General features: G+C 37.9%; 1 protein-coding gene across 1 annotated transcript in view; it reads left to right on the top strand.

Moving 5' to 3' along the window:
• Window positions 1-251: 251 nt before the first annotated feature.
• LOC115417723 (ephrin type-B receptor 1-like) overlaps window positions 252-15,151 on the top strand; it is a 205,403-nt gene continuing 190,503 nt past the window's right edge. The window contains exon 1 of the mRNA XM_030131765.1: window positions 252-346. Within this exon, the coding sequence (XP_029987625.1) occupies window positions 265-346 (82 nt within the window). The 5' untranslated portion in view covers window positions 252-264. The remainder of the gene's footprint in view (window positions 347-15,151) is intronic.

The raw sequence follows: 15,151 nt of genomic DNA, 5'->3' as shown, positions 1-15,151 counted from the left end.
CCATTGGGCATTCAGCGTGGGTCAGGTGGAAAAGCACGGGTGATTGGTTTACGATCCGCCATCCTCGTTCCTGATTGGACCGAAAGGTGTGAGAAAGCAGAGGATGAAGGAGCGCAGATCCACCGGCAGACAGTCTACCCGCGTCAGTCCCGCACGCGCAAACACGCACTGAGGACTGAGATGTGACTGTAAACCAGAGGAATACAACGTGTTTCCGTGGGATTTTTTTATTTTTATTTTTTTAAATTCTCTATCAGCTGGATAATGAGGGGAGTAAGTGGGACCATGCCGGCCACTTGGGTTGCGGTTCTTCTCAGTGTGATGACTTCGGTGTGCGCAGTGGAAGGTAGGTTGGCACGGAACGGAACCCCTTTTCAGTTCAGCTGGTGCAGGGGGTGAGGGCTTGACTGGATTTACGCACAGAGCAAGAGGATGCCAAAGCTGTCCTGGCATCTAAACCTAGTACCCATACCAGTCTAATGTCAATGCAGACTATTGAACTCTGGCTGAGAGTTCAAAAAAATCCTGCAAATATCAACTTAGATTGTGTGCAGCATGCATGATTTAGCTTCAGAATGGATCAAAATAAGTTTTTCTTGTAGTTGGGTTTTAGTGAGGGTTGATAGCCTGGGGGATGTGGAATATAGGAAAGGAGGACAGTAAAAATCTAAAGAGTCCTAAGAGTACTGATGTTTGGGAGATGATGCATTTTATTTATTTATTTATTTATTAGGGACAGTGCATATTAATGAACATCTATAACAGTTGCAGCTGTAAATATGCCAGATTGTAGGGGCAGGGACAAGAAAGACAGTTGACAAAAGACAAAACCTCATAAAAACACACAGAACAACACAGTGAGGACAGTCTACTGATGGTCACAGGCTTGGTTTTCCTTCATCTGATGTTTAAGTTATGATTTGAAGGAGGCATATCATTGGGAGTCTCTTATGTTGCATGGGTTGGTGTACATCACACACGTTTTTTGCACTTGTCAAAGCTGTTTAAAGGTGCCAGGATATGTTTTATGTCACAAAAATCAACTTTCTTATCCCCAATTGCTAGTAAACTTTCATTTTTGTGGAATATAGGAAAGGAGGATAGAAAAATACCGACAGAAAAAATATAAAGAGTCCTAAGAGTACTGGTTTTTGAGAGATGATGCATTTTATTTATTTATTTATTAGGGACAGTGCATATTAATGAACATCTATAACAGTTGCAGCTGTAAATATGTCTGATTGTAGGGGCAGGGGACAAGAAAGACAGTTGATAAAAGACGAAACCTCATAAAAACACACAGAACAACACAGTGAGGACAGTCTACTGATGGTCACAGGCTTGGTTTTCCTTCATCCGATGTTTAAGTTATGATTTGAAGGAGGCATATGATTGGGAGTTTCTTATGTTGCATGGGTTGGTGTACATCGCACACGTTTTTTGCACTTGTCAAAGCTGTTTAAAGGTGCCAGGATATGTTTTATGTCACAAAAATCAACTTTCTTATCCCCAATTGCTAGTAAACTTTCATTTTTGTGGAATATAGGAAAGGAGGATAGAAAAATACCGACAGAAAAAATATAAAGAGTCCTAAGAGTACTGGTTTTTGAGAGATGATGCATTTTATTTATTTATTTATTAGGGACAGTGCATATTAATGAACATCTATAACAGTTGCAGCTGTAAATATGCCTGATTGTTGGGGCAGGGGACAAGAAAGACAGTTGATAAAAGACGAAACCTCATAAAAACACACAGAACAACACAGTGAGGACAGTCTACTGATGGTCACAGGCTTGGTTTTCCTTCATCCGATGTTTAAGTTATGATTTGAAGGAGGCATATGATTGGGAGTTTCTTATGTTGCATGGGTTGGTGTACATCGCACACGTTTTTTTGCACTTGTCAAAGCTGTTTAAAGGTGCCAGGATATGTTTTATGTCACAAAAATCAACTTTCTTATCCCCAATTGCTAGTAAACTTTCATTTTTGTGGAATATAGGAAAGGAGGATAGAAAAATACTGACAGTAAAAAATCTGAAGAGTCCGAAGAGTACTGATTTTTGGGAGATGATGCATTTTATTTATTAATTTATTAGAGACAGTGCATATTAATGAACATCTACAACAATTGCAGCTGTAAATATGCCTGATTGTAGGGGCAGGGACAAGAAAGACAGTTGATAAAAGACGAAACCTCATAAAAACACACAGAACAACACAGTGAGGACAGTCTACTGATGGTCACAGGCTTGGTTTTCCTTCATCTGATGTTTAAGTTGTGATTTGAACGAGGCATATGATTGGGAGTTTCTTATGTTACAGTGGTTGGTATACATTGCACACATTTTTTGCACTTGTCAAAGCTGTTTAAAGGTGCCAGGATATGTTTTACATCGCAAAAATCAACTTTGTTTATTATCCCTAATTGCTAGTAAACTTTAATTTTTGTGGAATACAGAAAAGGAGGACACTAAAAATCTAAAGAGTCTGAAGAGTACTGATTTTTGGGAGATGATGAATCTTATTTATTTATTTATTTTATTAGGGGCAGTGCATATTAATGAACATCTACAACAATTGCAGCTGTAAATATACCAGATAGTTGACAAAAGACAAAAACCTCATAAAAACACACAGAACAACACGGTGAGGACAGTCTACTGATGGTCACAGGCTTGGTTTTCCTTCATCTGATGTTTAAGTTATGATTTGAAGGAGGCATATGATTGGGAGTCTCTTATGTTGCATGGGTTGGTGTACATCACACACGTTTTTTGCACTTGTCAAAGCTGTTTAAAGGTGCCAGGATATGTTTTATGTCACAAAAATCAACTTTCTTTATTATCCCTAATTGCTAGTAAACTTTCATTTTTGTGGAATACAGGAAAGGAGAATAGAAAAATACTGACAGTAAAAATGTAAAGAGTCCTAAGAGTGCTGGTTTTTGGGAGATGATGCATTTTATTTATTTATTTACTTACTTATTAGGGACAGTGCATATTAATGAACATCTACATCAATTGCAGCTGTAAATATGCCAGATATGTGACAAGAAAGACAGTTGACAAAAGACAAAACCTCATAAAAACACACAGAACAACACAGTGAGGACAATCTACTGATGGTCACAGGCTTGGTTTTCCTTCATCTGATGTTTAAGTTATTATTTGAAGGAGGCATAGGATTGGGAGTCTCTTATGTTGCATGGGAAAGGTGGACACTGCACACTTTTTCTGCACTTATCAAAGCTGTTTAAAGGCGCCAGGATATATTTTACATCACAAAAATCAACTTTCTTATCCCTAATTGCTTGTAAACTTCATTTTTCTCGTCATAATTGTCAAAGATGCATTTTATTTCAGAAAATAAGCATGTTTTCCTGCAGCATGTGTGCTGTAAATGAAAAGTTTCGTATCTGCTGGTGTTGGATATTTGTAGATACCTATGACAAGCCCATTCAAACATCAAAACAGTTCTGCAACAGAAGAAAAAAAAGCAAATATGAGGCTGTAAACATGATGATTCTGTGCTTTTGTGTGATGTTCAGTATCCAAACAAACTGCATTTCGCCCTCCTTAGTGCACCGTGAGGCCACATGCTGCTACACACTCGGCGGTAAAGTGAATCCTGATTATAGCTCACAGGTGCTCCGTTTGTCCATGTTGTTGCTGCTGCCACCTCCCCTTACTGCTCCTCCCCCCCACATTAGCTCCTGATACCTCCTGCTGCTTCCTAGCTTCATTCCGTGTTCCTCCCGTTTGGGTTTTTCAGTCGCCGCTCCTCGCTCCTCCTTCCTCCCTCAGCACCACTTCTTCAGCTCTTCCCTAAATATCACCTCCTGTTTCTCCTGATTTCCCGTCATGGTAGTTGCACCACCTTCTGCTCCTCATGCTGTTCCTCTCAAGTCATCTCTGGCGTCAAATTCTACTTGGCTGCTCTGCCCCGAGCAACGTAAATCCCTCATCTTCTTCATCATCATGCATGAGTGCCACCACCTCCTCCTCCTCCTTCTTCTTCTCCTTCTTATTCATCTTCATCTTCCTCTCACTTACATTCTGTTTCTCCCTCATCTCCCATAAGAATCATCTCCTACTCTCCCTGCTGTCTTTTCCAATCCCTGCTTCTTCCTCTTCAAGTATGACCTTCTGGTGCTCCTCATGGTGTTCCTCTACTTGCATCATCTTCATCTCCCTCTTTCTGACCGCCTTTGCTCCTCCCATCACCTGTTGCCTCCTTCCTCCTCAGATGTTTTCTCCATCATCAGATTCTGCTGCTTAGTCTTCATCATTTCTTGCTCATCCTGCTGCTCCTTCTCCAGCTGCTCCTATTCCTCATGCATACTCCTCTGTCCTACATCTTCTTTACGAGACTGCAAATAAACCCCTTCACATCTCAGCAGCCACGGCTCGTCTCGACTCTATTCTGTCATCGTCTTCCTGCTGCATCTCCTACTACGTCCTCTCCTCTTCACAGCCGTCGCCGTCCCTCGTGGAGATGCTAGATTAGTCTACTGCTGTGTTTTAATGGTGCGCGTAATGACAGACTCCATAGTGAGTCTCCCCGCGTTACGAGACGTGTAAATGTGTTGAAGAGCAGGTCTATTTTGATTAAAGCAGAACGCTGAGTCCGTGTGGGAGGGAGAAGGAGAGAGGGCCAGAGGTAGGAGGTTAAGAGAGAAGGGAGAGACAAATGGGTACAGAGTGGGCGGTGGGTTGTTTTGTGGTTGCGCTGGCCTTTTCACGGTAAGTATGTGCCTAATGAACTGATGTATAAGCTGATCTCAGTCGGTGTCGGTGTAAAATAGACGCACTGCTGACACAGTCGCTGCTCTTATCTCCGCACTGTGTATACAAGTACAGCCGTCCTTTGTAAACTTTTAGATTCCTGACTGATGCATGAAGTAACAAGACACCGCAGTAGAAGAAAGTCAGATATATGTAAAGGAGGCATTAAGGACTGTAATTCAGTAGAGGTGCAAGTAATAATTTGTTTTGTTATCGATCAAGCTGCCAATTATGTTCTCGATTGAGCAGGTAGTCTGTAAAATGAAAAGGCCCCTTGTAAATGCATACAGTCCAAGGTGAGAAATTTAAAGACTTCACAGTTCAGAGGTGCGTTTACCAATTCCTCTTAAAAACACACCGTACTTCTTTTGAGGTGCATATCAATCAGTTGGTTTGTCTGATTATTTGCTGTTGATAGGTAGCTTTACTGGTATTTAGGGATGCACCAATACCACTTTTTCCAGACTGAGTACGAGTACTTACATTTGAGCACTTGCCGATACCGAGTTCCGATACGAGTACTTAATAATCCCATTCCAGTTCTTAGTTCCTTTTGTAAATGTACTTTATTGTCATTGTCATTAGTCTGTCTGGAAAAAAGTGCTGCTACTGACATTTAATGTGTTGGAATGAGCGTTTCTCAATTAATCCAGGGGGCGCCGCTCTAAATTTACCATACTGGACAAATACCACAAAGAGTCAAATTTTTTAGAAGAAGAAGAAGAAAGTCAGCAATAATAAACCTGTAGACGACAGAGGTAACACTAATGTGATACTAATACTGCAATGTTTTCACTAGTAAGGTTTAAAAGCTTAGCTTCAGCAGGTAGAGAAATGAGTGATAAGTTTCGTTTTCACTTCCGCTGGTGGCGGTCCGCACTGCTCCGTACTCCCGGTGGTATTCTCCATCTGGGTATGCATCCGCCAGCACCTGGAAAACGAATGGAATGTACGCAGAGGACGGACAAAACGCACCATCTGTATCTGTCTGTGTCTTTAACGTTACTGTCAGTCAGTGTTACTTTTATCACCGTCATTTATTTTGAAAAATCTCCACACTCTTCACACTCCACACATATTATTCCTCCTCCGCGTACCTGCTGCACTGAACTGTGAATGTCACACGGCCGTAAGTGGTATCGGTGCATTTGTATTGGATTACTCTTACGAGTACACACACTGAGTATCGGAGCCGATGCCCAATACTTGTATCGGTATCGATGTATCCCTACTGGTATTGGTACAACTTGGCTCAAATAGTGTCATAAGTCACTTTTCCATTCACCCTCAAATTGAATATAGCTTACGCAAAAAAATGTACCAAATGGAAAAATGTCAGTTTCACCAAAAGTTTTGGTTTTTGATGAAAAGTTTTAATGCCGGCAAGAGGTGGTTTTTCATACATAGCACAATTGATATATCAGGCAAAATTTCAATAGAAAGACCTTTTTCCACAACTTGAGTCGCATGAATAAATTAGAAAAGCACTCGGAGAGCACAAACCTCCACCAAGGCAGATCAGCCCCCCCCCCCCGATCAGCAAAATGTAATAATTTGTTCCTTGTGCCTGTATCAACATTTCCTGAAAATTTCATCCAAATCCATCCATATCTTTTTGAGTTGTCTTGCTAACAGACAAACCCTGATGAAAACAAACTCCTTGGTGGAGGTAAAAAAAACAGATGTTGACGGACGTTACAACAAGCAATGAGGAAGAGTTTTAAAAGAAACATGGCATGGTATGTGTGGACACACCAGGAAACTATCATTTTAGAATTTAGAATGGGATAGAGGGGTAATATAATAATAATAATAATAATAATAATAATAATAATAATAATAATAATAATAATAATAATGATGAATATCTGTGTAAATCAACACGATATTTACTTTCGTCACCATGTTTATGGAATGACTTCTCGTGTCATCTCGCGATAATAAATAAACAAATCATCGCATTTGTGATTTAATAGAAAAAACATTATGCACTTCTGTTTATGTCTAATGGAAAAGCCACTATAGTGTCCCATGGTGGCACACCCTTCGCCATCCCGTGTGAGTGAGTATTCAGTGAACCAGGGATTCAATATGACAAATGAAAGAGCTACTTTTCTGTTTAGAACGTCTCCAAGCTCTGTTTCCTCCATTACCAGGCTTCACAACTGGAAATAATGACTTTGAGGGAAAGTAATAGATCACAGTAGGAGTTAACAAGTGGCTCCTAGCTGTAGCCTAGGTGTTTACATGGTTTAGTTCTGTGACACATATTTGTTTTTAGTGCTATGGTCTATATGTTCAGGTCAGTAGTTACCCAGTTCCCAATAAAATCAAAGACTGATCATTTCCAACAGCATGGAATTTAGTTTTTGTTTGTGTCTGCTATTGGCTGACTAATCGATTAATTCGCTAACAGCTTTGTCCTGCTCCAAATGATCATTGTTATACCGGCCTTTAAAAGTCCACTATCGATCAACCTATTTGACTCTTGCATCCTACAAACTTTGGATATTGTTACTTAATATTAAATGTGTTTTTCTGAGCCCAGCTGACATGAAAATACTGTGACTGGTGTTTATGTCGCTCTTGTAACCTTTTGTTGATGAAGACAATGAATACATGTTAAAGTTGGGTAGGATTTCTCATTTGGATCCTTTAAAAGTGTAGCAACCCTTGTTAGTTTGTCCAGACATTATCCTCTGCTGCTGCTTTAAATAGAGACGTACCTTAGAAGAAAGTGTTTGGGGATGGATATAGTGGGAAAACAACTCCGTGTACATAACTATAGAAGACGTGTTCTTGTTTATTTTGTTATGTTCAGCATTGTGGACGCACAGATACATTGGCCAGTATTTACCCAGTATCAGCATGAGTTTATTCAATGATAATGTGATAAAGAGCAGTAATTGTTTCTTATATTTGTTATAAAGACTTGTTTAAGTGGTGGATAAATGACAAAAATCAAATAAACACAAAGTAACATTGCATTGGCATCAGCTTTGGCCAAAATGTCATCTTAATAGGGATGTAACGATATGAAAATGTCATATCACGGTTATTGCGACCAAAATTATCATGGTTATCATTATTATTACGGTATTTATACTTATACACACACTGAAATGATGTAACCAAGTTGTATTTTGAAAAAAATAAAATAAAATAATAGGCACAAGGTACTTTTTGCTGGCAGAAACATTCAAATATTAACATGTAAAATATCAAACATACAAATGTGCATTAAAGATGGCACCTTATAGCCATTGTTTGACCATTTTCCATATTAAGTTTGAGTTGTTTTAGTTTCTTTTTCATAGATGGATAGATAGATGCTGCTTCTTCATGAAATGTGCAGTACCGTGAATTTTCAAAGTGCAATAATCAAACACGGTTATCATGATAATTAGAATTTAAACAGTAATACTAACCGTCGGGAATTTTACCGCGGTTTATCGTTATGCCGGTAATCATTACATCCCTACATCTTAACCCATAAAGACCCAGACCTACTTTTGTTGCACTTTCCAAATTAATTTTTCTCTACATTTAACCTTTAACCTTCAATCATCTTCTGAACTGCTTAACCCTCTGGAACAGTGGTTCTCAACCAGGGGGCGTGGACACTCTCCTGGGGGGCGTGAGCACATGGGGGGGTCATGAGTGACATTGTTGTGCGTGTGGGTGTGTTAGCGACTACTGTTGTACATCACAACATTATAAATCACTTGGCACATACCCCCACCCCCCACCTGCCGCTCACGTATTGGATTGAGGTCCATGAGCAGGGGGCATATCGTCCACCCCCCCCACCCCCCCGTCGCAAATATGTTGAGGTGATCACTTTCACACAGCTTTATCTACATGTCCTCCATGTACAGGTCCATCACGTTACTTGTAGAATTACGTATTGAGGTCTGTGAGCAGGCCTGGGTGGGGCATTGTCGCTATACAGATATACACTAAATAAAATACTAAATGTAAGGGAGGCATCATTCTGTTGCTCCAAGTTGGTAGTGGTTTGTGTTGTGTTAAAACACTGAAAAGCATACAATTACCTTTAGGCTCCACTGGTGTTTTTTTTTTTTTTTTTTTAATTATACATTTACATAAACATGTACTTGGACATAAGGAACCACACAGACACAATGCAAAAAAAGAACCAAACAAATTATACAACAAATTAAACACAAAAACAAGAGGAAAAAAAAACCCCACAACAATGGAAAAACAACCACAAAATAAATAATAGTAACTCCTCTTTACTATGTTTCTAGTGGTTTGTGCTGCGTTAAAACACTGCTAACATACAATTACCTTTAGGTTCCCCTGGTGTTTTTTTTTTTTTTATTTTTTTTTTTTTAATTTTACATTTACATAACAATGTACTTAGACATAAGGAACCACTCAGACACAATCCAAAAAAAAGAACCAAACAAATTATACAACAAATTAAACACAAAAAAAGAGGGAAAAAAAAAACACAACAATGAAAAACAACCACAAAATAAATATTAACTCCTCTTTAGAATGTTTCTAGTGGTTTGTGTTGCGTTAAAACACTGCAAACGTACAATTACCTTTAAGTTCCCCTGGTGTTTTTGTTTTTTTTTTTTAATTTAATTTTTTTTTTCAAATTACACATTTACATAACAATGTACTTAGACATAAGGAACCACACAGACACAATAAAAAAAATTCTACAACAAACCTACAGATCTATTAAAGACAATAAAAAAGGAAAAAAAACAACTAAAAACAATAACAAAATAAATGATTTTATCAGCTCCTCTTTACTATGTTTGTAGTGGTTTGTGTTGCGTTAAAACACTGCAAACATACAATTACCTTTAGGCTCCCCTGGTGTTTAAACCTATTCAGAGAGTTCACAATGCTGCACAGTAATCCAGCATTTGACCCTATTATTTTGAAAGTCATTACAAACCCTGACCCAGCGGATATTGTTAGGTGTTAAGTGCTACATATCCCACAAACAAGCCGTGGGAGGGGTGGCAAAGTCATCTGTGTCCGAACCAAATGTCCAGTCAGCAGCCTGTCACTGAAAATGCTGATTTGTGTCAGTGTTGAGTGTCGAGGGGTCGAGGAGTTAATTTCTTTCGACTTTTCCATGCAAGAGCTGAAAGTTTGAGTATGATATGAAATTCCCCGTCAGTGCTCAGTGCTGTTTTTAACCAATAGACGCAACGTTACATGTAAAATCTGCAGTGTGCATAGGATTAGACTGCGTATATTCCAGTATTTGTGTTCCTCTATGTATACTATTTCAGTCTTCTTCCCTGGAGCCTGTAGCGTACACGCCATGCTCCATCTGTCATCTCATAGGAATGCTAAAGGTTAAACAGCGGAGATCCTGTTTTAGATGTTGGTATTTACATGACAAGTTGTAATTTGTGACTTTGTTCGGTACGTGTGTGTGTTTGCGTGGTGTGTGCGTACTGCAAATTATGAACAAATAATCTCCTCAGGGAATCCTATCGCACATTTACTGGGTATAGATATGCAGATGACACATTGCACATACTGTATACAGGCCTCCTACTGCACACACACACACACACATACACATATACACACATAGACTGACTGTATGCAGCTCCATCCTGTGCCAGCTCATGTTTTAAAGATGGGGTTTCTATATTCATCTGGTGACAGGTTATCAATGTGACAGACAGATAGTTGAACTGGGGGAAAGTAGGAGCTTGGAAGAAGATCCTTCACACCAGTCCTGAGTCTTTTACACCAGTGTTTCCCAGTCTATTTTTCCTCAGGGCCTCCCTTCAGTTTATTATATATTTTTTTTCCACACAGTAGTCAAATGGTTTCTGAATAAATTTGATTTTCTTCTTCCGTAAGATACTTGGAAACTGTGAGTATATTTACCTTGTGCTGAGACCCTCGCAGTCACAGTCTTTGGTGTTGTTTCCCACAGTGAATTGGGCATCAAGAGGCAATTTCAGATCAGTCAGTCTAGTATTAGGAATCGTACTCTTCTATACCCACAGGCCAAACTCCACCATCACAGCTCTCACTAGTGCAGGAAGTCATCTCTAATAAAACAGGCACAATGTTTACTGAGGCATGATTAATAACTTCTATTAGTGTGAAAAATATATCCTTAGCTATGAATCATCACACCTCAGCTGTGAATTTTCACACAACTCAACAATCCTGTTCTTGCATTTAGGAAGAACTTGTTGGACCACTGTCACAGTGATGAGTCACGTCAATTTCTGTGAAAAATATCATTTTTTAATGCATATTTTTGGCACTGTATCTTTACCAAATGTTTGGATCACATAATATCCCCCTTTTTAATGTGAAATATATGCTAAATCTGTAAAATATGTTCCAAAATAAAATGTACTGTGGGTTGAGTTTCTTTGATGCCATTAGGGACACTGCATGGGAAATAATCACCATAAAATGTAGGAGGGAATTTTGAATATGTTGAGCTATTATTTCCTCTTAAAGTCAGTATTTCTGGATTAGAATTTTTAGGTATTAGGGATTGGGGCTTGTTATTTCACCAAACTAATACATACAGAGAAAATTAAAGGTGGGGTCTGAGATCTTGGAAAAACGGCTTAAGCTAGCTACATTTTGAAAATACGACCCTCCGAAGCCACGCCTCCAGAGTGGTGGCACGTGCAATGCTTGTCCCCGAGGGTTCACGAGTGCTGCACGGCATCAATTAGCCATGAGGCTCTGCTCTGCTCCGTACCTGGGTTGGGCTCTGATGCCGTCTACGGTCCGGTCCGGCCGAACCGTCTCCGACACCGGCTGAGGCTCCGTCACCTGCTCCGGTCCCGTATGCCTCAGGCTCGTACCCCGACTACAGCCCCAACTGAGGCTCCAGCTCATGTATCCATCCATACTAGGGCTGAAAGATATATCATTATCATATCGATATCTAGATATGAACATTCAAGATATTAATATCGAAAAAGCAACGATATAAACGATATAGATTTCCCCCGCGCTCGCCCTGCATGTACAGCTCTGGAAGTCACAACAAATTGCATTTATTTGTACTTTATGTTAATGTTGATGACTGGCAGTGAGTTCTTATAAATAAAACTGCACTTTCCACATTCTTTTGTATTATGTTTGTATTTTTCTGAAAAATGCTTGGTTTTCACCGAACCCGTAGTTATATCATATTGTATCGATATTGAGATATCTGGCATGATTATCGAGATATGAAATTTTGTCCATATCGTTCAGCCCTAATCCATACCTCACTCCGCCTCCTCTAACACCCCCACGCTCTTCCAGAACAGCCCCAGTTCAGACCTATGTGACTGTTACATTTCCTAGTGGTTTATGTTAATGACTAAACAGTTTACAGGTGAACTTTCCATCCTAATGTAACTAATATAGCCAAGCTCTGGCTACGCTTCCTGCACAAGCGCTCCAGCCTGTGGGAAGGCGAGGAGGGGCACACGCAGAGGGGGGACGGGGGGAGGGGTGAATGGCAGTTGAGTTTGATAGACATATCACCGTTCAATCATTTTGAGTGGGTGCTCAAAATGATTGGATGGTGTTTTTTCAGTCCTGCCCGTTCCACAGGTGACTGATTTTTAAAAAAAAAAATGTGTTAGAGCATTTAATTAATTAGTTGTAATCGGGGTGTGAAGGGGATTTTAAGGAATATACTAAAAAATGCTCCAGAAAAACATCTCAGACCCCACCTTTAATTGCCAATAATTTAACTTTATTTGTTACTCTTTTTTTTTTTTTTTTTTTTTTTTTTTTTTTTTTTTTTTTTTTTTTTAAGCATCAACAGCCATTTGACAGAATAATAAATTGTTGTGACTTTATGTTTTTGCAAACCTGCATATATTTCAGGTGTCTGTATTATTTGTCATTGGATGAGGAGTTGCTACTTTTTTGCCTCAGTAGGCAGGATTAAACCAAACCCAGGACAGACCTGGTCTGTTTGGTTTAAATCTGTGTTTTTCCAGTCCTATATGGTGTAGAGTTTAAGGAAAGGGAGAGTACTATTAAATCATGCCTTGTCTTCAGTTCATGGTCCAAGAAAAATGTTAATTAAAATCTGAAATTTTGCTTAACATTGAAATGAAACTGAGCTAAAATTATTTGGCCCAGCTCTAATACATAGACAACCCTCCAATATCTGATTTAAGAGTTTGCTTTTGACATGAATAATCATTAATTCAGTTTAAGTCAAGCCTTACAAATTCAAAGGTTTAGAGAATACTGTGACACAGGTGAGTTTGGACAGTTAACTTCAGCTGCTTGTATTTGTGCAGGTCTTTTGTAAATTAGGTGGTTTTTGAAAAGAGCTTATTTGCATAAAAGGTAGAAATGTATACATGTTCCCTATTTCACATCCATGCAAATAACATAGGAGCAACATTGATACGGTCTTTTTGACAATGCAGTTCGCAGTGAATTCCACTCTTTGTGGGTGTTTTGTGCATTACACGCTATATTTTCATCTCATTGGCACCAGTTTTGTGCCTGCAAGAGCCATGCAGTTCTTATGTATCTGCCCCTATAACACTGGTATACACATATTAAATATTAAACATATTTTCATTGTTATACAATCCTATGGTTTGTCAAATTCACAAAAGCAATGTTTTATTCATGTGCCAAAATTTGAAACTGGAATGTACAGATTTGAAATTGTGTCATATTTGATTAGAAACTACAGTTGCAGAAAAAATGATTAGACCACCCTGTGTTTTCTTCAATTTCTTGTTCATTTTAATGCCTGGTACAAATAAAGGTATATTTGTTTGGACAAACATAATGATAACAACAAAAATAGCTCATAAGAGGTTAATTTAAGAGCTGATACTGTGTCTTTGCAGATCCACTGTGATCTGTAAGTTGTAATGCACATGAGAAAATGACAAGATGAGGCATAATATTATTAAAATTTCAATTAGAAGTTTTTTTTTTTTTTAGGAATTTCAGGTTCAGGGTTATTCACATTTTTCATGAAAGGGTAGTTTGTAAATGCTTCATAATTTAATAAAAAAAAATTGCACTAAAATACAGAGAAAAATTTGGATTTGTCATCATTTCTAAGTTGATATGTTATTATTTTACTGATCTGGCCCACTTGAGATCATATTGTGCCGTTTGTGGCCCCTGAACTAAAATGAGTGCATTAGACACAGTGAGTGCACAGTGAGTGCATAAAATAATACAAATACAGTCACGGAAAAAATTATTAGACCACCCTTGTTTTCTTCAGTTTCTTGTTCATTCTAATGCCTGGTACAACTAAAGGTACATTTGTTTGGACAAATATAATAATAACAAGAAAAATAGCTCATAAGAATTAAATTTCAGAGCTTATATCTAGCCGTTTTCCATGTTTTCTTGATAATAACCAAAATCACTTCAGTTCTTACATCAATATTTATGGCAGGGGTGTCAAACATGTGGCCCGGGGGCCAAATGGTCCAGTTCGGCCCCTGGGATGTTTTTGCCAAGTGCAAAAATTCCACAGTCTTGAATTGAATTAAGCAAAAAAAAAAAAAAAAAAAAATTGCTTGAATGAAGGAAAAAATCTTGAAAAAAATCTTCAATTAAGTAAAAAAATCTTCAATTAAGCCAAAAAAAGTCTCAAAATTAGCAAAAAATCTTGAGTTAAGCCAAAAAAAAAAAAAATAAATCTTCAATTAAGTAAAAAAAAAAAAAAATCTTGAATTAAGCCAAAAAAAAATCTTCAATTAGGTAAAAAAAAATCTTGAATTAAGCCAAAAAAAAAAAAAAATCTAGAATTAACAACTTAATTTTTTTTCTTTGTTTTAGTGCAAAAAATAACATTAAATTATGAAAATATTTACATTTACAAACTATCCTGGAACACTAAAATGTGAATAACCTGAACAAATATGAACAACTTGAAATGTCTAAAGAAAATTATGCACAATTTTAACCATTTTTCTGCCTGTTCCTCAGTGTTTAGTGTCTTTGTAGATCTGATCCATAATGCACATGGAGAAATGAGAAGTTGAGGAATAATATTGTTAAAATTGCACTAAATTTTCTTACATTTTTAAATTTAAATTTCAGTTTTTTCAGTTTTTTTTTTTTATAGTTTATAAAAGTAAATATTTACATAATTTAATGTTTTTTGTTTGTTTTTTTTTTTTACACTAAACAGAAGACAAAAATTTGGAGTTGTCATTATTTATAGGTTAATATGTTATTTTTCTAGTTCGGCCCACTGCAGATCAAATTTAGCTGAATATGACCCCTGAACTAAAATGAGTTTGACACCCCTGATCTATGTCATTGTACTGACAAAAACAGTGCTTTTAGGCATTCCGTGTTTTCTTTTGTCTGTTTTCGTCACATGATAC

This window comes from Sphaeramia orbicularis, chromosome 4, assembly GCF_902148855.1.
Source record: "Sphaeramia orbicularis chromosome 4, fSphaOr1.1, whole genome shotgun sequence".
Lineage (NCBI taxonomy): Eukaryota > Metazoa > Chordata > Actinopteri > Kurtiformes > Apogonidae > Sphaeramia > Sphaeramia orbicularis.
Note: the sequence above shows the minus strand (reverse complement) of the source record. Positions and strands in the feature narration are given on the sequence as shown.